General features: G+C 51.0%; 10 protein-coding genes across 10 annotated transcripts; 7 read left to right on the forward strand and 3 right to left on the reverse strand.

Moving 5' to 3' along the window:
- Positions 1 to 1,094: 1,094 nt before the first annotated feature.
- Positions 1,095 to 1,547, forward strand: M438DRAFT_372002 (uncharacterized protein; the record flags this gene model as incomplete). Its single annotated transcript, XM_029908321.1, has 1 exon — positions 1,095 to 1,547. One exon carries the CDS (start codon positions 1,095 to 1,097, stop codon positions 1,545 to 1,547), a length of 453 nt encoding a protein of 150 aa, XP_029763820.1.
- Positions 1,548 to 1,873: 326 nt separating this feature from the next.
- On the forward strand, positions 1,874 to 2,895 carry M438DRAFT_386814 (uncharacterized protein). The gene has a single exon (XM_029908994.1). The coding sequence runs from the start codon at positions 2,338 to 2,340 to the stop codon at positions 2,821 to 2,823; it is 486 nt and encodes a 161-aa protein (XP_029763821.1). The 5' UTR covers positions 1,874 to 2,337; the 3' UTR covers positions 2,824 to 2,895.
- Positions 2,896 to 3,542: 647 nt separating this feature from the next.
- M438DRAFT_403006 (uncharacterized protein) lies at positions 3,543 to 8,777 on the forward strand (the record flags this gene model as incomplete). Its single annotated transcript, XM_029909629.1, has 6 exons — positions 3,543 to 3,951; positions 3,999 to 4,122; positions 4,173 to 4,344; positions 4,539 to 4,572; positions 4,613 to 5,371; positions 5,428 to 8,777. 6 exons carry the CDS (start codon positions 3,543 to 3,545, stop codon positions 8,586 to 8,588), a joined length of 4,659 nt encoding a protein of 1,552 aa, XP_029763822.1. The 3' UTR covers positions 8,589 to 8,777.
- A 1,111-nt stretch (positions 8,778 to 9,888) lies between these two features.
- On the forward strand, positions 9,889 to 11,568 carry M438DRAFT_386822 (SGNH hydrolase; the record flags this gene model as incomplete). Its single annotated transcript, XM_029908995.1, has 3 exons — positions 9,889 to 10,962; positions 11,016 to 11,154; positions 11,211 to 11,568. The coding sequence occupies 3 exons, from the start codon at positions 9,889 to 9,891 to the stop codon at positions 11,222 to 11,224; spliced, it is 1,227 nt and encodes a 408-aa protein (XP_029763823.1). The 3' UTR covers positions 11,225 to 11,568.
- M438DRAFT_362499 (uncharacterized protein) lies at positions 11,118 to 12,382 on the reverse strand. The gene is made up of 3 exons (XM_029907588.1): positions 11,927 to 12,382; positions 11,211 to 11,854; positions 11,118 to 11,154 (listed from the first exon to the last, which is right to left on the reverse strand). Exons 1-2 carry the CDS (start codon positions 12,086 to 12,088, stop codon positions 11,384 to 11,386), a joined length of 633 nt encoding a protein of 210 aa, XP_029763824.1. The 5' UTR covers positions 12,089 to 12,382; the 3' UTR covers positions 11,118 to 11,154; positions 11,211 to 11,383.
- Positions 12,383 to 13,661: 1,279 nt separating this feature from the next.
- On the forward strand, positions 13,662 to 14,451 carry M438DRAFT_342776 (uncharacterized protein; the record flags this gene model as incomplete). Its single annotated transcript, XM_029904840.1, has 1 exon — positions 13,662 to 14,451. A coding segment is annotated over one exon (547 nt), but the record flags the coding sequence as incomplete, so codon positions are not given.
- A 70-nt stretch (positions 14,452 to 14,521) lies between these two features.
- On the reverse strand, positions 14,522 to 15,918 carry M438DRAFT_342777 (serine/threonine specific protein phosphatase). The gene is made up of 3 exons (XM_029904841.1): positions 15,685 to 15,918; positions 15,395 to 15,628; positions 14,522 to 15,343 (listed from the first exon to the last, which is right to left on the reverse strand). Exons 1-3 carry the CDS (start codon positions 15,698 to 15,700, stop codon positions 14,631 to 14,633), a joined length of 963 nt encoding a protein of 320 aa, XP_029763826.1. The 5' UTR covers positions 15,701 to 15,918; the 3' UTR covers positions 14,522 to 14,630.
- A 322-nt stretch (positions 15,919 to 16,240) lies between these two features.
- Positions 16,241 to 18,629, forward strand: M438DRAFT_129542 (uncharacterized protein). Its single transcript, XM_029898810.1, has 4 exons — positions 16,241 to 16,626; positions 16,693 to 18,069; positions 18,121 to 18,492; positions 18,546 to 18,629. Exons 1-4 carry the CDS (start codon positions 16,442 to 16,444, stop codon positions 18,559 to 18,561), a joined length of 1,950 nt encoding a protein of 649 aa, XP_029763827.1. The 5' UTR covers positions 16,241 to 16,441; the 3' UTR covers positions 18,562 to 18,629.
- Positions 18,630 to 20,046: 1,417 nt separating this feature from the next.
- Positions 20,047 to 22,628, reverse strand: M438DRAFT_332131 (ARM repeat-containing protein; the record flags this gene model as incomplete). The annotated part of the gene is made up of 3 exons (XM_029903467.1): positions 20,047 to 22,326; positions 22,395 to 22,537; positions 22,589 to 22,628. The coding sequence occupies 3 exons, from the start codon at positions 22,626 to 22,628 to the stop codon at positions 20,047 to 20,049; spliced, it is 2,463 nt and encodes an 820-aa protein (XP_029763828.1).
- Positions 22,629 to 22,895: 267 nt separating this feature from the next.
- On the forward strand, positions 22,896 to 23,642 carry M438DRAFT_372009 (uncharacterized protein; the record flags this gene model as incomplete). Its single annotated transcript, XM_029908322.1, has 1 exon — positions 22,896 to 23,642. The coding sequence occupies one exon, from the start codon at positions 22,896 to 22,898 to the stop codon at positions 23,640 to 23,642; it is 747 nt and encodes a 248-aa protein (XP_029763829.1).
- Positions 23,643 to 23,724: the final 82 nt, after the last annotated feature.

Below are 23,724 nucleotides of genomic sequence, written 5' to 3' on the forward strand. Positions count from 1 at the left end.
TGTCTGGGATCCCACGGCATGATGGCATTTGATGATATTTGAAGCAGCAAATTTTGCGGAGAGTATCCACCAGGGCGTGGACCCTATGACGACAGTCGTCATTTTCATGTGAAGTCTTGACATGCCCTCGGATTTGTCTTGGTCCGACAAGGCTCCGTCACGAGTAAGGTGGAGCTTGGCCGACTTGACCCGTTGATCCCAACCTCTCAAGCAATGCCATTTCCCTGCATCTTCCGAAGGAGATGATGCCGCCCAGCCGGCTGTAAGAGCACGACAACCAGCCCTGTACTCCACCATTGTCTGATATCGCCCAACAGGAGATTGCACGTTAGGCGTCGTATCAAGAAGAGCATGTTACAGGGGCACAAGGGTAGCAACCAGCTTGAAACGCGAGTCAGAAACACAACAAGCAGCTCCTCGAGACTTCGTTCACATGTGAAGTTTCATGCAGCAAAAGATCGCGACCTAAAACCGCCCTTCCGAAACCTACTGGACCCTTTTCCCAGCGGCGGCGCAGTAAAAGCCGGGCCCTATTTTCACGTAAAATCTCGATTCTGCTCGCCGCGTTTTGCCTTGTTGTGGAAATAGGCAAGCCGAACTCATAGCCGAACTGGTTGACTAACCGCAAGTGGATCAAGCTCGCCAAGTCTACCGGCCATAAGCGGCTAATCGTGCTGACCGTAGCTTATTCGATGCTCACACCGCTGGGCCGTCTATGACTCTTGACGACCGAGGAAGGCCCACCAGCATCTCGGGACGATGGGTCCAAAATATATCTGGCGGTCGCAGCGCCTTCCTAGCGCTCTTTGACAGTGCGGAGATTTCAGCCAACACGTAGCTGTTTGTTTGCCGGGTACCTTAACTATCAACGTTAATCTACTGGGTGATACCCTCAGAACTACAAGAAGGCCAGAGCACCCCCCACCTAGTTTCTGGAACAACGCCAAACAACTTGACACCTTCCTCGCATACCGTCTGGATCACGGTATAGCAGTCGCTTAGCAGCCGCCTCTCACCTCTCCTCTCAACCTCAATCCACACCTCCTCTCAAATTCGTCTCTACATGTATAAAGCTGGCTGCCCTGCACTGCACAATGTCGACCTCTACTACCTCTTCCGCCCGATCCACAACTCCTAGTTGTTCTTCGAACCCTACCCAGCCAATCCAGATTGGTTTCTCTTCCATGTCGTCTACCATGACCAGGCCCCGCAACACCAGCGATGCTTCGCTCCTCTCCGGCAGCCCTTCTCCCAACGGACCTGCCGCATACCCCTCCTGGAAGCTTGCCCGCCCTCAACTCCCCCAAGGCCCTCCCAGCTCCTACATCAGTGACGAGGACCTCTTCGGCGACGACGACGTTCACTACCTCGACGAGGCACCTGAGCCACCCAGGACCGCTGAGCAATGGATGACTTCCAAGCGTGGCATGCCTATGGCTGCAAACGCCAGCCTTGTCACCCTCGACAGCAGCTGTGGTAGCTACGACAGCTTCGGCTTCAGTAACGGCTATGTGCCTAGCAAGCCCATCATGATGATGAAGAAATAAGCATCATCTCATGATTCTAATACCCATCAAGACATCACGAATCTACCCTTCAATCTGAAGCCTGGATCATCTCCGGCTTCAATCACCTCTTTCTGGCCAAAGATATTCATCATTTCTTCTGGCTGTCCACTCGTTTAAGCCCGTCCATCAGACATTTGGCTGGACCATCCGACCGGGCCTTTCATGTGCTGGCGACACGTCGAGACGTGTCGCAGCTGAGAGTCAAGGCCCAAACAGAGTGCCACGGACACTCTGCATTCGCTTTGCATCATTTTTTCCCAACCCCATTTTCTTTGCCTGTTGATCCTTTTGGAGTTTGCTGCATCCTGCATGGTCGGAGCATTGCGAAGTCCTACGCGATGGAAAGCTTTTTCTTTACCTTCTCATTTGATACCCCTTGGCGAGACAAAGCCAATTTTGAGATATCCCCTTTTTTCCTTTACTGTATCTAGATAGCCTTCTGGCAGGAAGACCCTGCAGAGGACGACAGCTTGTTTATCAAAGAAGACCCTTCTGCGATAGGCAGAAGGGTAGCGGAATTGTTGCGCAGTCATATGCAGTCATATGCAATCTATGAAGCGGGGCGCTTACGGCGCGAATCCCATTTGCTCCCAACCTCTCTATCGTCTGCCACTTGCCTAGAGTCACTTCCACCTCCTGTCGGAATGCCTATCCTGGGCAGTTGATCAGCTTGACTTCCCAGCCAATTTATCCCCCATCTTTGAAGCGGTATGCGTGGCATGACTCGGGACAAAACGAAATTCTTCATTTCCACGTCCCTCCAAGCTGTATGCAGGCACTCTGTAAGATTTGGTCGCATGCGTCCTCCTTCGGTTCTACAACCGCAGAAGCAAATGACAAGGAACACCGGACCCGGCAACGTCCATTCATCACATGTTGGACTGCGGTGAGTGAACGCGCTCGTGACGCCCTGTCGCATGGTCTAGTACGACTGAGAAAACGTGACCTTTGGATGCTGCAGCGACAACGCAAGGGACGTGAAGGTCGTCGAACCATGAATACCGTTGAGACGGTTCCGACCTCCCTATTTGATAGCAACTCGCTTGAAAGTATGACGATGGGAAATTTTGGCCCAATTATCGATATATCTTGCTTGGATCAAGCAGGATGCACAAGCTTGAAGGTCGAGGTGCGTGTTGGGCACGTTCTAGCGGGGGCTTCTTGGGCCAATCACTCGACCCAACCTTCTCTTCTTCTCTCTGCATCCTGTTCCCCATGCCTCGACTCGTTCGTGCGTGAACTCCCTGCCCAGTAATAGCAATGACGGCCAGCCGTGTGCGCAGGGGATTGTCCTCCCTCGAAGCTCTAGTTCGCTCGCCTGTACTCGCTGGCCAACAAGCACAGTATTGTATCTCCTTTGCAAATCGATAGGTCCCCTACCCAAGCCGTCAATAATGTCTAGGCGCTCTGCACCCCGATCGCTTCCCGAACAGGTGGCTCATCACCAGAGGCACATATTGCGCCAGCCGAAAACGCATGGCTTTTGGTATACGCGCCCGCGTCTGATTTGCTGTCTTCTAACATGAGCACGCCTCTGTTGTCTTGTTTCCTTCTCTCTTTCTCCCTTTTTCTCACTTTCAATTTGTTCCAAGTTTGGCACGAAGAACACGATTTTTTGCAGGTTTCGGATCTCAAGAGTGGTTGCTTGCATGCCCGAACTGCAGGCCATCCTGGTCGGCCCTTGACGCGGACAACTTTCGCCGTAGCACAAACCTCCGCTTGAGGACATTTCTGCCTGTTCATCGTTCCACGCGGTGTGACTGCATCCACTTGGCACAAGTTTTCGGTACGTCGATCTCGCGCAACGTTACAGCAGAAATATACAGCATCCCACACCTTGTTTTCCGATTGCTATTCTGGTACTCGGCCATCTACTGCCAAAAAGACCTGGCCCAATTCATGACCGCTTGATTCGCTCCCTCGAGGTCAATTCTACGAGACCTTTATCCTGATTCTTCTAGATCTTGTTCAGCAATGTCGACCGGTCGGCCCTCCGGTCAAAGGTCGCACTCTGCGGTTAGAAGGCAAGCGACCACCAAGCCTAATCCTCCTCAATCGTCATTCACACCTGACCCCGATGTCGAATTCCAACCTTGTGCAGCGACTGCCTCATTCTTCCTATATGCACAAAGAAACATCATTCTCTGCCTGCACCACGATACATTGGCGATAGAGCGAAGATTTGACCGACACCAGGAAGATGTACTTTGGATACACGCAGACACTGTCAGCGAAAGAGGTGCAGGGCGTTTAGCAGTCAGCTACGATACGGGACACACGGCAATAGTCTGGGACATTTCAACAGGCGACGAAATCGCCCGCTTTGCAGCGTACGAACACATCCGGGTGGCAGCATGGATGAAGAATGGAAACATTGCTTTTGGTAAGAAATGCACTCCTTGGTCATGAGGTTGTTCTGACGAGCTCCAGGGAACGCGCAAGGCAACGTAATCTTGTTTGAGCCCTCGACATCTGAGCACATATCAGCTCGCACAATCTATGATCCAATTACAGCGATAGCCCCGGCAGCCGATTCACGGACCTTTGCAATTGGGTACAGTATTGCTCCAGAGTCAGATGTGTCACTCTTGCTAACAGTCGCAGCTTCCTAAACGGCTCCATTCTAATAGCAACATTGCAACCGCTTTTCACAATCGTGCATAGTCTGACGACGTCGAAAGCTCCTTCCCGAATTGCCGGGCTTTCCTGGCATGGTTCCTCCTCGCGTCAAAAGTCCGACATGCTTGCCACTCAAACAGCAGATGGCGATCTCAGAGTATGGAGCATACCAAAGACAGCTGTCATTGGAGAGACTCCAAACATCATCCGAATTCTCAGTAGGCTCGAAAATAGAGGTGTTGGGCCTTGCTGGTTTACGTGGTCGAAGAACGGTCGGATCATTCAGCACGCAGATGGGCAAGACCATTCCCCTTTCCGATATGCCAATCTCTGCTGATAATTAGTTTTTAGAGAGACGCGCTCCTGGGACGTTCGGACCAAGAACGTGAGTTTCCAGTCTGTTCCGACTGTCGACAACATTTTAGGTGTCGCATGCTATGGACCGTCCTCGACGCTTTTCACGCTAGGACCAAATCACACTGTTCAACAGTACGATGTGAACCCTAGTGAAACTCCTATACAGGTCGCCAGCATTCAACACGCCCCAGGACCGCTACCGCCATCTCCACCAAATTCCATCGAAGAACAGAAAAAGGAGGAAACAGCTAGACGTCAGGCTGCGGCGAATGCTGCTTCGGCACCTTTTGCCTTTATGGATGCGGATCTGAGCGAAGGTGAGCTTGGTACAATGTCACCTCTTGAGAAGATTGCGAAAGAGATGGATCAGCTCGAAGAAGAAAAGCAAGACCGCCTTGGAGCGCTCAGTCCAACTTCTAGTAAGACATCGTCGGTAAGCTCTAGGTCTTCCGATGGAGGACGGAGGGTGCCGTCATATCGCTACGACAAAGCGCCCTCTTCGCGGGCTTCCAACGTCTCTCACAACGAAGGAACCGAATTCTCGTTCGGGTTGCCATCAATCAAGCCTCGAGAGAGTGTCTCAATTCGATCTACTTCTTCATTCCGCTCTTCAGGTCTACGCAAAGAAATCCTGAGAAGTCCGGATGAGGCTCAACAAACGTCGCAAATGGATCTCTTTCCTCATACTCGAGCACGACTCCGAGATGTACCTTTCAGAACTCCCCACTATGGGCAAGTCGCCCGTACATCTGATGTTCTGCGACAGGAGATGCTGAGCGTAGTGTTTGGCTGGAACGATGATATCGAGTCTTTGGTTAGGGATGAATGTGAGTTTTGCCACTTCTGCATCCATGCTTTCTAGTGTTTTGGCTAACAACAGCAGTCATGAGACAAAGACCTGGATCTGCGAGTGGTGTACTTCTTTCCAAATGGCTTGGAGAATTTGGTGCAGATACTATGGCCGCTATGGTCGGATCTGAAAACATGACTTCTTCTGATTGGATGCTTCTTGCTCTGAGCTCCATGGGGCCCTCTTCCGGAAAACAAGTTGGTCAAGCCTTTGTCCAACGGCTTCTGGCAAAAGGTGACATTCACCCTGCCGTCGCAGTTCTTCTAGGATTTGGTGAACACGATGATGCTATTGAGGTCTATGTCTCTCGTGGCTACCATATGGAAGCAGTCCTTCTGACATGTCTAACCATGCCATCAGATTGGCAAAGGCAATCATATCTCGTTCGCAAGTGGGGTGAGGCTTTGGTAATGCAAGGCCGACCTGAACTCGCTGTTCGATGCTTCTCATGCATCAGCATCGAGACTTCTGACTCCTGGTCATCTCCTCGAGCCCAAGATGCAGTATTCTCGAGTCAAAGAGAACAAGGCATTGGCCCTTCCCCACTAAGTCCTCCGCTTTCTCCTCCTTTTGCTGTTGGCTCGAATCGAAAGCTTACGAGGAACGGATCGCTGAAGTTGATCACAACTTTCGGCGACAAAGGGGTTCCTCTTCTGTTACCCTCCGCCGACCAGAGAACGCCATTGGCCGGTATGCTCGGTGTTGGCGTCACACCAATAGCTGAATCTGCAATCTCGCCCGGTGGTGTAGCTCCTTGGCTCCGTCCAAGTCACAAGTTCGATAGAGATCCATCCTCTGCAAGAACAGCGACTCCGGGTGGATACGCTAGAAGACAACTGCCTTCTAGAAGTGGGGTGTCCCGTACTCGCGACACCTCTCAAACCCCTTTGACCGCTCGGAGAGAGGTTTCTGATTCTGCACATATAGCCGGAACTCTGGACCAAAGAAAGCTTGGACACAGTCGTAATCCTTCATCCGTTGTTTCGGCCAATTCGAGTCAGAGCCTTGAGCAAGCAAAGAAACAAACTTCGAGCTCAAATCGTCTACCGTCTCCAAGTAGTGACGTGTTTTCACGATTGAAGAGCGAATCGCGAACTAGGAACGGCTCACGGGAGAGAGCCAACAGCGATCTACAAGTGAAGGTCTACGACACGACGTATCTTGCTCCACAGGCATTCTTGGAATCTGCCAATCAAAGCCGTCAGTCGGATCCGTTCGTGGCCCCTCATCAAAACCAAGACGAACCCTCTAGTAACGCGGTGGATTTCCGTGGACGGCCAGCAAAGCGGTACATTAATCCACCGAGAAGATCACCATCCTCACCAATCCCGATGTCTCCTGACGAAGTCATGGCAAGTAGAGCTATGGCCGCAGCCGCCACTGCAGATGAGTCTTATTACCGAGAGTCTACACCGCAGAGGAGAGTATCGAACGCGGGACGTACGTCGAGAGCGAACAGTCAAGTCCCAAACAGAGTAAGAGAGCCCAGTCAGGTTGATCAACGACTACCAGCCAATGTTCGTGAAAGAAGCGAGTCGCGTACGCCGGCGAGACCGCCCGTCCATTTGCCTTCCATTCCACATGAAATCTCCGGCGACTCAAATGCCGGAAGGAGCGAGTCTCGGCAAAAACTAAATGTCAAGAAAAGCAGAGCAGCATCTGTTAGTGATCATACCGGAGTACAAGCTCTCGACTATCCCAGAAAAAGTCTCGACGAAGACAGTTCTGCTTCCGAAACGCCAGAGGAGGGTATTGCAAGACCTAGGGATCTCCGGACTTTGACAAAGAAGCAGCTGGCCGCTCGAGAACTTGAGGAGAGACGTGCATCTTTGGCCAGACGTCCATCCGCACCCGCGATACCTTTGCCTAGCGATTTCAAGACACCTCCAAGAAGACCGTTCATGCCCCCGAGGCACCATACGGAGCTTGGAGATGCTCCTAGCTCATTCATGCCTCCATACTCTGGCAATCAGATTACACGTAGTCATACGGCCGATCCGGAGTCAAAGGGCCGCTTTCCGCCGACTAGAAACACAGGCACATCAACACCTACGGCGCCAATCGGACTGCCAGCCACTCCACGGGCTATGAGGCATCCACGTTACATGTCTGCCGATTCAAGCGATCGCGAAGACGTACCTGCCATTCCTCAGGTCCCTGAGACTCCTCCCCAGTTGTCATCTGCCACCTTCCATCAAGATTCGCCGTCTCCGAGGTCTCCAGAAGATGACATCGCACCTCTTCTACCCTCAACAGTGTTCGGACAAGTGACTTCACAGGCTATTCCTCGTTCTTCCTCGGCACCTCCTGAGATGAACATGGATGGCACACCTTGGCACTACAAGACTGTGCTGCCGCATTCCGCCCGACGAGGATCAGTTAACAAGGGAGGACACAGCCGTAAGCTAACGCCTACGGAGAACGACCTGCAACCTCAACAGAGTCCTTCATCGAATAGACCCAGTATCGACCAGACTTTGCACGACGCTCAAATTATTATTGTTGAGGAATCAGAGTTGATGCTGCCAGAGCTTCAACATCTTGCTGGACCCCCGCCCCCACCTCCACCGCCACTGATGGCTAATCGTGGCAGTGGTCTGGGCGTTATCAACATAGCCATAGGAGAAGAAGAACCCATGGTCATTGACGTACTTCCGACCATCGACCGAGCTGGCGCATTGACAGCTCCCCCACTGAACAATTTTGCTCAGGCTCAAGCACAAGCTCAAGCTCAGATGCAAGCGCAGGCTCAGAGACGTGGTCGTGGAAGCATCAGTGAGGGTATCAACTCACGTTTCCGCAGTGTGACGGAGCGTATGCGTAACAACAGTAAGAACCGTACAAAGTCACCACCGATAGATGCATACGCGCCATCGCCGTATGAGACTGTGCTGCCGAATATGTTTTCCAGACAGCAGTCACAGCCTGAGAACATTTTGACTCGCACCAGATCTCCCTACGAGACTTCTTCTATCGCAGTCAGTGCCGCAGCTTCTGACGCCTCGCTCTCATTGCAGAACGCAATGCATCCGCCGCCTCCGCCACCACCTCCAGCTCCTGGTATGCCTACGGAGCAATACAAAAATGGCGGTGAATCGATCAACGGTTATCCTCACCCTCGCGAAGTGAGAGCTAACATTCCGACTGAAACCCTTTTATCGGCAGGAGTATATCAGCCCGACAACATGTTCTAATTCTAGAATCTTGTCAGTCTCTTTCTTTTGTCAACGTCATTTCTATCAATGGGATTTAATGCTGCTTTTTTTTTGGCCGACGCTCGGTATACCTCTGTGCATGTTTATTTGCATTTTACTCTATATATCATCTTCTTTCTACTATCACATTTATTAGCCTCCACCGGTTGGATTATTTCGGTGTTTTTGTTTTGGAGGTGAGAAGGAAAAAACAGACGTACAAATTGTATCCATTTTGACGTGTCTAGTCTAGAATGTATATCAATGTTTCAATCAATCATTTGGAACGAGGTCATTCGAGTAATCCGATGAGATGAGCGTATGTAATAAAAATAAGGAGTGAAATTGATTCGTTAGTCATGTTGTTCCTGCTTGATGGTCACACTTTCCTCTTGCTTGACAACCGCTTCTTCCTATGCCCAGAGCTCTCATTTTCTCTGATGCTTCCCGGTTTTGAGGACATTGCCACACATGACCGAGAAGCTTCGGATGGGTGTCGTATCTGTTTAAACATGCTCTGCATTGATTGTGAAAAGGCTTTCTTGTTCCAGATATGATTGATGTGAGGCAAGAACGATGGTTGGAAGGCCGGAGGTTGTGATGAAGAAGGTGGGGAGGGGAAGCTGGGGCGCTGAATGACCGAGGCAGAGTTGCAGTATCTGTTCTAGATTTTAGACAAACATCTAATCTTCTTCTCAATCGTCTCACTCATGATGATTACAGTGGTAATTGCACTCTTCTGGGCTTGATTTCAGGTTTCAAGCGCCAATTGACCTGGACGAAGTTTGCGACATCGAAAGCGATCATGTCAAGACCCCAGCCACCTCATTTAGCGAATGCGTCATGATTTGGCCCAACTTCCTGAGTCCTGCACTTTACCACGACCATCAAACCCAGCTGCAACTCTTCGTAAACACTGGCCGTATTCTGATGATCATGCAAGAACAACACACTTTTACATCTCCGCTATGAGCTACAGGCTAAACATTTGCGGAGCAATATGCATGCAAGTTCAGCGAATTCCACCAGTGATCGCCAACGGAGATAGAACCTCCGTCACCTTTTTGTAACAAACCATCGTCGTGCTCGAGCAAGGTCTATACCAGGCCCTAATGATCTGCCTTCCCCGCTCGACTTTTTCCAAGGAGGACAACCGATACGATGACATCGTGCCGAAGACGGTAGGCATACTTTGGACCCCGCTCCATCGCTGGTATAGGTAGTAGTGGATGGAACTTTATAACCTTCCCCATTCGCTGTTCTACTGAGTATCTTCACTTTGTTCGTATTAATCGTCAAGATGCGTCTTTCCAATCTGATAGCGTATGCACTCGCACCGCTTCTCGCCTCTGCAACCATCCTGCAAAATGGACAAGTTCGAGACATAGTCTTTCCTGACACAAGCATTGCATCTGTGACCAGCAACTCCAACTGGACGTCTTTCTCTCCCAACGCTTCCCAGATCTCATACAAAGGTCGTTGGGACGAGAAGCATATATCTTGGTGGTCAGCTCCTGGTCTCAAATTCGGCTTCACCGGCGACAAAGTTGCTATAAGCTTTGGTCAATACACTTCTCAAGCCGTGCTCATTGCATACAGATTCGCTGGTCAAGACTGGTTGTTCACAAACGTCACTGCAAACTCGACCCACCAGCTTATCGACGCATCGACTGTAGGCTTCAATCTTACAACTCAATCGCAAAAGCCGCAGACATTCGAGCTTCGTGTCACCAATTATGCCTATGGTGTCCAGATAGCTGGTGTCCATCTCAGCAAAGGTGCAAAACTCATCAAGATTCCGAACTATTCCAAGAAAATCGAGATCATCGGCGACAGTCTATCAGCAGGTCAATACGGAACCTACGAAGGCATTTCGAGCTACGCCTGGGGTTTAGCCGAGGGTCTCGGAAATGTCGAATTCGACATCACCGCCTATCCTGGTATCTGTCTGGTGGACCAAAACTGCTGGGGAAATGCTCATGGTCAAACATACCAATGGTACAGAGCTTCCGATACTTCCTACCGCTCAGAAGTCATCTATGGCGACAACCCACCACTTTGGGACTTTAGACATCATCAACAATCCGATATTGTGGTCATCAACCTCGGCACCAACGATAACAACACGCACAACAACGTCACGAACGAGAAGTATCTTAGCAGCTATATCGATTTTGTCGGTCAGGTGCATCAGAAGTACCCACGAGCTCAGATCATCCTCATCGCTCTTTGGAACGGATTTGGTCAGGTTGGAAATACTTGGGAGCAAGGTGGTGCCTTCATAGAGGAGATTCAACAGGTGTACGCTCACTACCAACACGCCGGTTTCGTGCATTACTTCAACACTACTGGTATTTTGCAACACAACGATATTGTAAGTCTGGCGTGGGAGAGATGGTAGATGACTGGTACTGATTGAAGTTACAGGGACCACAATATCATCCTACGGATGTTGGACATATCAAGTTGGCAAGCCATCTGATGCAATACATCAAGCTGAAGTTTGGCTGGGTATTCGGAGCTACTGGGCCGGAAGTGCAAGCAGATACGCTGTACTGGAACGATGGTGTGTGCTCCAAAGCTTCCTACTTACAAGTCAAGACTCGCTAACGAATCGGATAGAACCGGGCTATTGAGCTCGAGAGGAATTCCAAAAATCCTTGTGCCGTGCGCGCTAGGACATGACGACAAGATATGAGATTGCTAGCAAGATATGGAATAGAAGCCATCACAGATGACCATACTGTATACTCAGTCCAGCATAGCACGAATAGAAAGCAAACCAAGCTCTTTTGCTAGCTCGTCGTCTCTTCCAGTGTCTGTCTACCCAATACTCTCGATTTCTCCATCCGTTCACCACCGAACATGACATTACCTCGATCTTTCCAATCCTCCAAATCCGTCTTCCACGTGCCTTCGTGAAAATTCACGTTTCCAGGGAGCATGTTACACAGTTCAAGAACACAAGGAACACAAGTGATGACTCCTTCTCCATCAAGATGATAGATCAGCACCCAACCGTTTCCCTCCAAAAAGTGTTTGTCTAGGACGGCGATGTATTCTCTATTGAGTGTGATGTCTTCTGGAATGTCGGCGAGAAAGGCAAAGGCCTGTTCGATGGATTGGCCCAGAAATGGGGGGGTCCAAGTAGGAGGGAGGACAAGGGATGAGGCTTCAGCGACGTTGTGAGTGTGGTCGGCGAGCCAGTAATTGAGGTCGTCGTCTTGCGGATCAGGGCAGATGGCATGGATGGCTTTGTTGATAGTCTGGAGTTTTGTTTCGGTTAGACGTTTGATAAACAGTGGTCGCTTCTGTGTGATTTAGATGCTAGTCCTTACCTCTACGGGTATGTCCTCGAAGACGAATAGTGCCCAGTGGCTTGCATCCCAATGCTTCGAGGCATTTGGACGGACATTTGTTTGGATAGGCTTGGTCAAAGGCACCGTTTCTACGCCATGCTTGAATCGAGGAGGAGGGGGACGTTGTTGGAAATACGGCATTCTATCGAACTACGGGGACACATGTGTGGAAGTTCGGATGTCTATGAAGCACCATGACCTTCGCTCTGCAGGCATACAAATCGCAATCACTGCTTTGGAGCAGGAAATAGGCAAACGCGTTAGCGTTTCAAGATTGCTATCTTGCCCGAGTCGTCATGCCCTGCCAACACATCAAATCACCGACCAAGAAGACAAAGGCCCGAATCTAGCATCTGACACGTCGCAATACGCGTCTTCCACTGATAAAGGAAGCACCGCCTTTTGGACGGTCACTGCGGACGTAAAAGATGAAGCAAAAGATACGGCGGTGATGCCAAATAAGAAAGCAAGGTGATCTACCCGAAGGATTCAGGTGGCCCTCGAACAGGGTTCAGAGTGGCTTGCTGTGCTACGCCCAATCGGGCATGTTCACGCGGGGGAGGCCCTGCTCTCCGCAATCTTGCTTCCAGGCGTGTGTGTTCATCATGTGGGCAGGTGCGACCAGACGTTTGCTTCTTCGCAGGAAGCGGGGGGGCTTTTTGGGCTCGGCTTTTGCTATCTTTGTACGGAGTATGTATGTTGTATCGTAGGATTGCATTGGTGGTACCAAGGGAAAGAGTCTGGAATGCAGAAAAGGAAGAGGGGGTTCTGCAGACACCGGAGAGAGGCATGCATGCGTCTTACAGTTCGGGAGGTGAGACGTCCGGGATGAGCGATGTTGAAGCTAAAAGCTCCTCGTGATAGCGCGGGCATCTCCGCAGGAGTGAGGAAACGTGGGGGGCTAGCTAACTATGGTCGTATCTGGGTTGCTCTATCTGTGCATGAAGGGCGAGGCGAGGAGCAGGTGTATATAACGGCACTCGGCTTCCGGGCCTGCCTTGACTTCCTCTCCCCTCTCCCAAACATCAGTCTTCGTTTCTCTCGATACTATACACGAACTCGAACCACTTGCTGCTACCAAACACCTTCCGACTCGATCACCTCTTTCATACAACAAAGCATCTCAGCTTTCCTTCGAGCCTTGCAAGGCACATCGGCTACAGCCCAGATATTGATGTCGTTTTTCGTTGCCATCAACAAGAACACCGGCAGGACCTTCATCCCCCTCAGTAATCACAGCAGCAGTACCAACAAACCCAATAATCCATCATGGAGGGCGTCAAACATCAAAAGACAACCTACGCCCTCAATGGCAATAAGCCAACCATGAATGGACACAGTGGTGGCCACCAGAAAAATTATGTCGCTGTCAACAGTGACAAGATCACCGCTGCTGCTGCTACTGCTGCTGTTGCTGGAGGGGATGGGGTCCGTCGGGTGACTCTGGCTGAGTACAAGCAGGCTGCTCAGTGCTTGGCCGAGGCCTTCGCCGACGATGATGTCGCTCGCTACTTCACTGAAGTCCCTGATCGTGCTCATTGGACCGAGAAGCAGAAGTGGGACCTGCATGTGAGCATTCTTGAGTACATGACCTATGCTCACATCTTGAAGGGCCTGGTGTTGGCCGCAGGATCCGACTACGGTTGTGTTGCTTTGTGGTAAGTTCTGTGTTGATGGTGATATCATGTTGTAAGGATGGCTGACAGCGACACAGGATGCTTCCGGGCCAGAACATGGATGATTACTTGACCATCCTGCGTAGTGGCATGTGGAGATTGTGGTACAAGCTCTCAGCCGAAGGCAAGACTCGTTTCTTCGACGAGTTCTTCCCTCTGCTGCACGACACCAAGCTCGAGGTCATGGGCGCTCGCGATGACGAGTCCTACTACCTCGTGTACATCGGCACCAAGCCTGCAGCCCGTGGCAAAGGCTATGCGCGCAAGTGTATCGAGTACGTGACCAACAGTGCGGATGCCGAGGGTAGAGCTTGTTATCTCGAGAGCAGCAATGCTGCCAATCCAGCCATCTACCGCAAGTATGGTTTCGAGATCATCAAATCCATCCATCTCAAGCGAGCTGAGAAGGTCGTGGATCTCGAGATCATGGTTCGTGAACCTCGGGCTAGCAAGAATCAGTCTTCGTTGAGCCTGGAGAAGGTGGACAGTCTGGTCTCTAATGCCTCGTCCACTGTTCGTCCGGTTTCTGTTTCCTTGAAGCTGGGAGGTGAGAAGGACACAATTGCCAGCATTTCTGTCGTTTGAAGACAGATTGTGATGTGCGTTTTTGATTTGTTGTGCTTTGCTCCTTCCGTTCCCACCCTTGTCGCTCCTTTTTGTTTTTTTTTTGATAACTGCGCTCTGACCTCTGCCACTCTTTTTACTGCTTTATGCCATAGCTGTGTTTAGCCTGGATATTGTCATCTCGACAATGCCACTTAAGAAGCCAATTGTGCCTTCGATGTTTGAATGTGTGATTAGGCGCTAAACTTACGTTCGTGAATAACGGCATATTAAATTGGTTTGACCAGGTAACCAAGCAAAGGAATAAGAAAGTTGCAATAATGGTATCGTACAGAAGCAAACCTAATATCATATCGCGCCGCCTTGGTATCATTTGTAAACTCCAGAGATGCTGCCTCTATCGACCCATAACGCAATACAGCTGAAGCAAAGGGTGGCTCTTTCTACAGGAAATAGTCTCTGACCGGATCTGAGCCGGGATTGTTGTGTTGGTTCTGTTGCTCGATGCGATGGACTTCGTTCTCCGGAGCGGCGTCGAAGACATTCCATTTTCTCTCTCCAGTCGGGCTGACCTCGAGGACACTAGCCTTATTTCCGCATCGGTAGCAGTAGTTGGGAGCACTCCAGACGGTTGACAGTCTGTCGTCGAACATGACCATGTACCCTTCGTTACAGAGCTGGTGTGCGCGGAGAATGTGTGTCATGGAGTTGACCTCGAGGAATTTCTTGACGACCTGTGCGCCAAAGGTGTAACCAGCTCCTCTTGGACTCAGCGAAAACTCGTCGCGGTCGGCGTCCGGATCGCTCCAGACCAAGTCGGCCATAGGACCTTCGTGTGGGATTTCTCTGAAGCGGTCGATGATCTTGATCTGATCGATACTATGGATGCTCGGCGACAGACCGCCGTGGACGCAGAAGATCTTGTCGTCGATGACGCAGGAGAGGGAGAGGTAGTCGAACATGTCGGTGAAGTGATGCCAGACGGCGGCGTTGCCGTACTTGCGACTACATTCGGTATAGAAGCCGTAGGACTGAGTGACTCCTCGGGACTCGTGGTTGCCGCGGATGAGATGAACGCGATGGGGATAGCGAAGTTTGAGACAGACCAGAAGCGAGATGGTCTCTACACTAAAGAGGCCGCGATCAACGTAGTCGCCTATGCTTGGTCAGAGAGGTGTGGGCAGGCGGTCGCGTGCGCAAGACATACCGAGGAAGAGGTAGTTCGTGTCTGGACATGGCCCACTGATCTTGAATATCTCGAGGAGGTCAAAGAACTGGCCGTGGATGTCGCCGACGACGGTTACTGGAGCCTGGATGTGCACGACGTTGCTCTCCTTCATGAGCATCTCTTTTGTCTTTGCGCATATTGCCTCGATGACCGATTCGGCAAGCAGCTCCTTCTGGTAGAGTCTGGAGATGCATTCGTCAAGATCGATGCTGGCTTGCAGAAGTCAGCTCTTGCCGCTCGGTGAAATGCTATAGCGATAGGCGTCCTACAGGGAAGTCCGGGCATGTTTGCGGTGGATGCTCTAGCAGGCAGGTGCGAAAGAGTGCGGATCAGAAGAACTTAGGGGGACGGGAAAGGCGATATTGGTGCCTTGGTTGAATCGACCCTTTTACACATGGTCGAAAGGAATAGGTACACAGCGTGCAAGATGCGTCTATCGCAACGACATGACGAGAGCTCGGCGGCGAGCGTATTCGGTCTTCCAAATGCTGCCTCAAACTGCTGCACTTGGCCCATCTCCCCCGAACGCCGCACCACCTCCCACCAAATCTGAATTTGTGAACGGCTTTCACGTGACGTAGCCAGACTTGAGCGTTGTGATTGGCCCGACGTGCAATTTACCATGTAAATAATCCTTGCACCTTGCTTTGCTGCCTCCTGCTGCGACGACAATCAACTACAGCCAGGTAGAGGGTAGGTGACGAGACTCTGTTGGCAGCTGTCTCATCCAAACACCTCCTAACAAACAGCTCCTTCCACAAATTCTGTCAAAGTCCCGCACCTTGCCGTCTTCGTCTGTGCGTCCGAGTTGATTCGTCTCTCCTTCCCCGTCAAACGACTGGCACAAGTTGATTCATATCCCTTGCAACTCTTCTTCTACTGTCCCTTCTGATCGCTCCTTTCTCATCCGCCTATGGCATCTTTCTGATTCATCTTTGGTGGGCCGCTTTCAAAAGTCTTCTCTTCTTTCCTCAGTTCGTCAAATCTTTTTGACCCTTGGCCAAGAGCAAGCAAACATTGCCCGCCATGTATAATGCGCCCGCTGCTCAAGCTTCTTTCCAGCAGCAACAGCCATATCAAAACGGCTATGCACAACCTCACTATCCTGCGGTAGCCGGCTATGCTCAGCCTCCGTATCAGCCTGCTCCAACACCAGTGGCATATGGAGCCCAACCATACCAGCAACCTTATGCTGCTCCTCCACAAAACGGGTAAGATCATCTTTGCTGCTTATTTCCATCTCCTTTCGTCTCTGCGCAGTCCTGATTCTGTTTCAGTCCCCCTTTGAAAAAGCAAAAAGGCAATCCCGTGATCACACGCTATCCTCCACCTCCTGGTTACAAACAACAGCCGACATATACCGCGGCTCCATATACAGCCCCGACTTATCCTACTCACCAAGCTCCTCAGCCAGCTTACCCTCAGCAGGGTTACCAAGGATATCAGGCTCCACCCACCACAGGCTATCCTCCGGCAGCAACTTATCCCACTCAGCCCGTGTATGATCCGAGCCAAGCTTACCAGCAGCCACCTTATCAACCTCATCAACCTCCGCAACCAGCACAATCGTATACAGTGGCAGCACCCGTACAGCCGTACGCTGTGCCTGCATCTGCATATCCCCCTCAGGAGCACTCAGGATATTACGATGTGAACGGTGCTTACGTCGCTGCGCCTTCTGCCCATTCAACGCCGTACATGGATGCTTCCGCCTATCCCCTACCCATCAGCGAAGACGGATACGCCGCGTCGCATACTCGACAGTCCAGTCTCGACTTCGGCCTTGATTTCGACTTTGAAGGTGAAGCTGGCGTTCCGGCTGAGGAGGTCGTGCCAGAGCTGAGCCTCGGTCTTATCATATGGCACCCCGCTATCCCGACTAGCAAGCCATTGCCGTCAGTCTTCGACGATGTTGAACCGACGTGGACCGAGTCAGTGAAGGCGACTGAAGATGCACACATCAGTGTCACATCCGAATTCTTCCCCGACGACATGTCCGTCGACATCAGACTGAGTGTGCGAGACACAGATGAGTGGGAAAAGGTCAAGGATGACCTGATCTTCGTCGAGTTTGGCAAGACAGCTGTGACTGTTCCTGTCCGCACTGTCATTGCGAATCGTGATCGACCGGATCCTGTCACTGACCAACTTGAGCCGGTCACTCAGGATAATGTCACTGCGCTAGTCTCGCACCCTGAAGCGCTGATGCAGCAAGCTGTCGCTGGAGCGTACGAAGATCAGTCTGATGGAGACCAAGCTATGGACATGAGTGACGACGAAGATGAACCAGCGAAGCCTGTCTTGCAGCCAGTCATTCAGCCTCTCGCACATCCTTTGCCCCGTCCAGTAGCTCATGCCGCTCCGCCTGTGAAGCAGGTTACTATCCTCGACACCTTGGAGCAGGCCCTGGGTCCCAAGTCGCCTCGAAAGAACGACAGACAGTCATCTAGAGCTTCTGCTCGATACTCGAGATCGCGATCCCCTGAGAAACGCAGCCGACAAGGATCACAACAACCCAAGGCCAAGCCTGCTCCGCTTCCCAAGGATTCAGCCCAGGAGAATATTCTTGCCGCGCTTGGTGTCGAAGGATCGCCTAAGATGGTCTATCCCACCCCACCTCCTGCTTTGGGGCTACCAGTTCCCCCGACCAATCGGTATGTACAGTTTTCTGGAGGTATAACGTTCTACGATCTGACCTACGGCAGCAAAAAGATCACCCCTCCTGGCGCCTTCGGGCCTGCAGGCCAACGCTTCGCATATGGTCCCCAATTCCCTCCTCCACCTCCTCCTCGCGAAAGCAGATCACCATCTTTCGATCCTTGGCGTGCACACGATCCTGCGAGTCCCAAGTCGACTACTTCTCAGCACACCGCTGTTGGCTCGGACTTCCATCCCGACGACGTAATGGTCGATTTGGATGCAACTCCCAAAGCCAAGGCGCCAGTCGCTCCCGAGAAATCAGGCAGCGGTAGGAAGCGCACCTATGAGGAAGTCGCCGCTGCAGAAGGTCGCCGCAGACAGGACGATGATACACCCCGAGCACATCGCATGCGACGGAGTAGACAAGATGTTTACAGGTATGTTCCGGATACACTCCGATATCTTCACGCGATACTAACAATCCTTGCAGTCGCTATCGCCGGTAAGCGTCCAACATGCTTGGTTATGTCTGAACGACATCAGGCACAAGTTCACTTCTTTTGCCCCCCTTTTTTCTATTCTACATCTTCTATTCGTTGTATACGGCTCATGTTGCTTCTCTTTTATTCTATGGAGATGACCTATACGAGGCTTGTGTGTATACGCCGCCGCATACAAGACTCTTCTTCGATATTGGCGGGCGGGTCAAGGTTCAGGCGTACAAAGGCCAGGTCTGTCTCACAACAGGAGAAGAGACAGATCGCGGGTAACAATTCCTTCCCTTCTCTCTCCACCCTCTTTATTTCTTCTGCTTTTAATTTCTTCTTCCTGTTTTCCTTTGGAAGAATGACTTCCGATTCGATAGTTTCTGTTGCGGCCTTCACGTCAAGATTCTTTATTTTCAATCCAACCATTACAGAAAAACGTCTCACTACTTCCCTCGAACGTGCCAATGGCACAAAGCTATGCTGTTTTGAGAACGATAGAAGGTGAACAAGGGCAAGTGTGCATCCAACCAGGAGGAATAAAAGAGATGCCACCATAAACACAAAGACGACTTGTAGAGGGAGAGTCCGGGAACGAACAAAGTCTTCTCAACCCTCAACACTGCACGTGAGGAGAGCAGTAGGCACAGTAGTGATGCTCGTTGATGCGATCTGTCTCGCACTTCCTTCACCGAATAAGTATCCAGCCTTTACTGTCCTTTTGTTGATGGTTACAAGGTAGGTGGTCTGGTGATGTAAACTGCGGTTGGCTGTACATTGAAGAGGTTTTGGGTCGATGAGCTCACAACATCATCAAGCAAGACGACGAAGATCTTCAGAAAGCTCATTTCTAACTTCAAGGCCAACTCCACAACCACTACGACGTCTTGAAAGAGTCTTCCATCTAGCTATGTGGTGGAAACTACTGCAGAAAAGGACAAGGAAACTGCCAACATCTCTCGATAGCAATGTATACTACTCGCACAGGCTAGCGTATCTTGATCGTCCTTGGTTGTATCTTATTCCCAGACCGTTGGTGAAATATAACATTCCGCGCCGATTCGCGCGCAAATATAAGGGGTTGGCTTTTGTTGAGAGTAATAGGGAGGAGGTAAGGGGGAAATGGTGAGTCTAGATTGAAACAGCCCCTGGCTGCATCTCCAACTTACCAGCTGTTCTGCTAATTAGTCGTGACGCAAAACCCTCTTCGAATGTACAGCCAACCGCGGTTTACAAGGGTTCTTTTTGCACTTTCTGATTGGTAGATTGAGGATAGGCTCCTTCCTTACACATTAGCCCATGCTTTTCTATAATATGAAAAAAGGTCGTTCTCTCTCACTTTGCTCGACCGTGCCTTTCGATCATGACTTGATTGAATATCGTCCCTTGCGCTTCCCGCGAGGTTGTTTTCGAACAAGAGTTAGAAACATTCAAGTAAACCATGTGTCAAGAGGCCGTAGCCAGCAGTATTGTATGCATATATGGGTATCTCTATGCTTGGGACTCTTATCCAACAAGTCGCCTTTTTTCGTTTCCGTCATCGCTATCGCTTTCATCTTCCTCTTCTGATGAATCTTCTTCATCATCTTCGTCATCTGTCTCTTCTTCATCTTCATCGGTCTCTTCCTCTTCACCTTCGGACTCGTCAGTCTCTTCTTCTGACTCGTCGTCTTCTTCGTCGAGCCAATCGTCCAAGGTCTTCTCTTTGGCCGGCGCACCAGACTTGGGTTTGTATGAGACGGGCGCGGATCCCTTGAGTGCATCATCCAGCATTCTACTCGCGGGCGCGTTGGTCGATCCACCAACCCTATATTCGGTCTTGGCTTCGGTATCATCGTTTCTGAGTTTGGCGTCAGGTTCTTCACCCTCCTGAACCCAGTCCGGCAAGGGTTCGTATCCGCTGAGTCCGCCCACACCGCTCTCCTCTCCGATGACCAAGCTGGCACTGCCGAGTACATAGCCTTTACGGCTCTCGCTTGGACTCGGTGCTTGAGGTACCGGCTTGGGTGCGAGCAGAAGGAGCGATGCGAGCTCGGTGCTTGAAGGAACGGCTAGCAATGCACGGAACATGCGGGCACGATCGCGTAGATCGTATGAGGGCGTATAGCGTGCTAAGAGCAGGGTGTGATGGTATAGTAGCGATATCGGGTGAGACTTGTCTTCTTGTGAGTCGAAGTTCGAAGTGTTTTCGTTCTCAAATCCTTCGTCTCTGAAGCCTGCACCATCTTCATGCTCGTCAGGCGCAAGAACAGTTGAGCTCGATTGGCGTTCCAAAATGGGAGGGCCGTCTTTCTTTTTCGTCGCGTTTTCGGCATTTAACCAGTGCAAATATACCTTGGCTGCTAACAAGACGATTTGTTGTCTCACAAGATCGTGCTCGTCAGGGTACCCACGTACGAGGATACGCAGAACATCGGGTGCAATGCTTTGGTCTGTAGAGTAGCCAGCAAATTCACCGACTAGCCAGATGATACTGGCGCGTGCAGCAGGGCTAGTCAGTGTATCGAGGTTCTTCGCCAGACGGATGACAGTCTTAGTATGAGAAAGCGGATCGCGTTGAATCATGTGTCGGATGACTTCTAAGGCCTCGGCGACAAGATGTTGGTCCGGACTGTGGATTTGACGGAGTAGTAATCGCAGACATCGAGAACCGGTAGTAGCATCCGAATTGTGAGCACAACGACCAATTGCTCGTACTGACTCACGAACGAGAGCAGGATCGTGGCCTTGTGAGAAGTGTTCGAGTTCGGTGAGGATGAGGCCTTGTACATCAGTGGCACAGTGAGGAAAGACAAGGGTCAAAACTTCAAGCTTGAGACGCCAGGTCTGTTCACCTTCACCAGATCGAAGAAGGAAGTGGCGGAAGTGTGGGACAAAGTGCTGTGGGTAAAGAAGACAGATCTGGACAATATTGTGAAGGCCGATCTGGTTGATGTCAGGAGGACCACGGAGGAGAGCGGTCAAGGGACCAATGGCGTGGTGTAGATATTGAGCAGGAGCCAGGTAAAGGTAGGCTCGCGTAACAGCGATTACGACGGCTGAGGTGCGAGACTGCAAGAGTGGTAATGCGGAGGTAAGAAGGAGGTCAAGATCGGGATCCAAGACTTCGACGTCTTCGTACTCGACCTCCTGTTCGTCGGCATCATCATCGTCGTAGAAGCCCTTCTGTTTTTCAACTTGAGTGTTGGCCTTGCGAAGACGACGAGTCCTTCTTGGAAAAGACTTTCGCGCATAGACGGTCATCAACTGCAAGGTAGAGATCTGCCCCCATTCGTCCATGTCGACCAGCTTCTTGACAAGGCTTCTGTAATGCGGGTGGATCAGGTCCAAACGTTCGGGACAGACCTGGCTGAAAGCAGCGACAGCAGCACCAGCGACGAAGTACTGCTTATCTCCAAGAAGTGTAGACAGATAATCGGTAACCTGAGGTAGAGTTGAGGGGTCCAGCTTGACGCACTTGACGCAGGCGAAAGCAGCGGCCTTGCGAACTATCGGACTCATATCGGCAGTACCCTTCTTGATTGCGAGCGAGACGATTTGGCTGATGAGAGGGATACGAACGCCAGACATGGTCTTGAGGGCCATGGCACGTACACGAGGGCTGGTGTCGGAGAGCGACTTTTGAATCGTGTTGATAGACAACAGGGCAGTATCCGGATCGGCCTCGGCATGGTGTAGTAGGTACGAGTATACGAGCGGTCGGGTCGATGATGTCGGGTGTGAGAGAGTCTTGAGGACCGAAGGGAAGAAGGGAAGTGTTTGCGACAGAGGAGCCGTGTATTGCATCTGTCGTGGACTGGGTAAGTTGACGCTTCTCTCTCAAGCAGGACTCCTCTCTCTTGATCAGAACTGACTTCAATGACACGGCGCAAGCCCTCGAGCACATCTCGTTCGTTCCTGCTGTCCAGCAACTTCTTTATTTGGGCCGAAGGCATCTGCTTGATCGACCGTCGACTGGCTCCTGCATCTCGAGCCGCCTCGAGCGTGAGGTCGCGTGCTGCCACTGGTTAGACTGGGTACCTCGGAACTGTATTGCCATGCGTGTTACCTGTCTCCAGCATGCCAGAGATACGCGATATCGACTCCATCTTTGCTGTAATCGGTCGAGGCGCAATCGTGCCTGCTCAAGCTCGAATGTTTGGAACAGGCGGGGCACGAGGATGTTCAACCTCCGGCGTCATCGCCGAGCCTCGTGCTTTCCGCCGCTTGGAATCTCCTCTGACCCTGTCATGCATTTACCTCTATTTACATACGTCCATCTTCATCTCGATTAAATCCTCTATCGTGCACCAAATTGCCACTTAATGCACTGATGCTCTTAGAATCATTCTTCTAGTCTGCATGTCCATTTTCACATGCTATCCGACAAGCCTCAATCACCGAGACCGACTGCGTTCGAGCCTTGCCAAGTTCATCATGTCCTTCAATTCTGCATGCGCCACTCATCACCACACAAACACTTGATCATCTGTTCGACCCGTGATGCTTTTCTACAAAACCTCTTGTACGAAGTTCAGAGACACCAAGGAGATGATCATAGCTCAGCTCTAAACCTGCTTGCTCCAACTTTGAGCAATCTACACAATTCACGCGGCGTTCAAATCACTTTCTGTCCGGATCTTGCCAACCTGCGAGCCTACCTTGTGGCACTTATGCATCGTCCTCGATCAGAGATCACCAGTCAAAAGTCCAGAGACACACCCGATCAACCTCGTTCACTTCTGATCATCATGAACCCGGTCAAGCTTCATGAAAATACCTTGTCCTACTCGGCTCAGGGGTTTAATCGAACCTTTGCTTCTGTTGTAGACGTAGCACATCATCTCGATCAACAGCTCATCATGGTTGAATGCATTCAACCAGAAGACGAATACGAAGTTGCTGCCCATGAGGATGAAGACATGCTCGATGGACAACACACGACCGCCAAACCATGGAACCATGATTTGTCCATGCTGAACATAACCACCAAGACGTTCGGCGGTGGAGAGCGAGGTTGGGTTGGCAGAAGTGTGAAAGTTAGACAGGTTGCTCGGCGATGGTTCGAATTTCGAAAGCTGGAGGAAAGAGATGCGTGTCCGGCGCAAGAAGCAGTGGAATGAAACGCTTGAGGTTAGGTTGAGAAATAATTCTAAATCGATGTCATGGTATTGGAAGAAAGAAGAAAATGTACAGAGGTGTCCG

The sequence above is a fragment of the Aureobasidium pullulans genome, assembly GCF_000721785.1.
Source record: "Aureobasidium pullulans EXF-150 unplaced genomic scaffold scaffold_3, whole genome shotgun sequence".
Classification (NCBI taxonomy): Eukaryota; Fungi; Ascomycota; class Dothideomycetes; order Dothideales; family Saccotheciaceae; genus Aureobasidium; species Aureobasidium pullulans.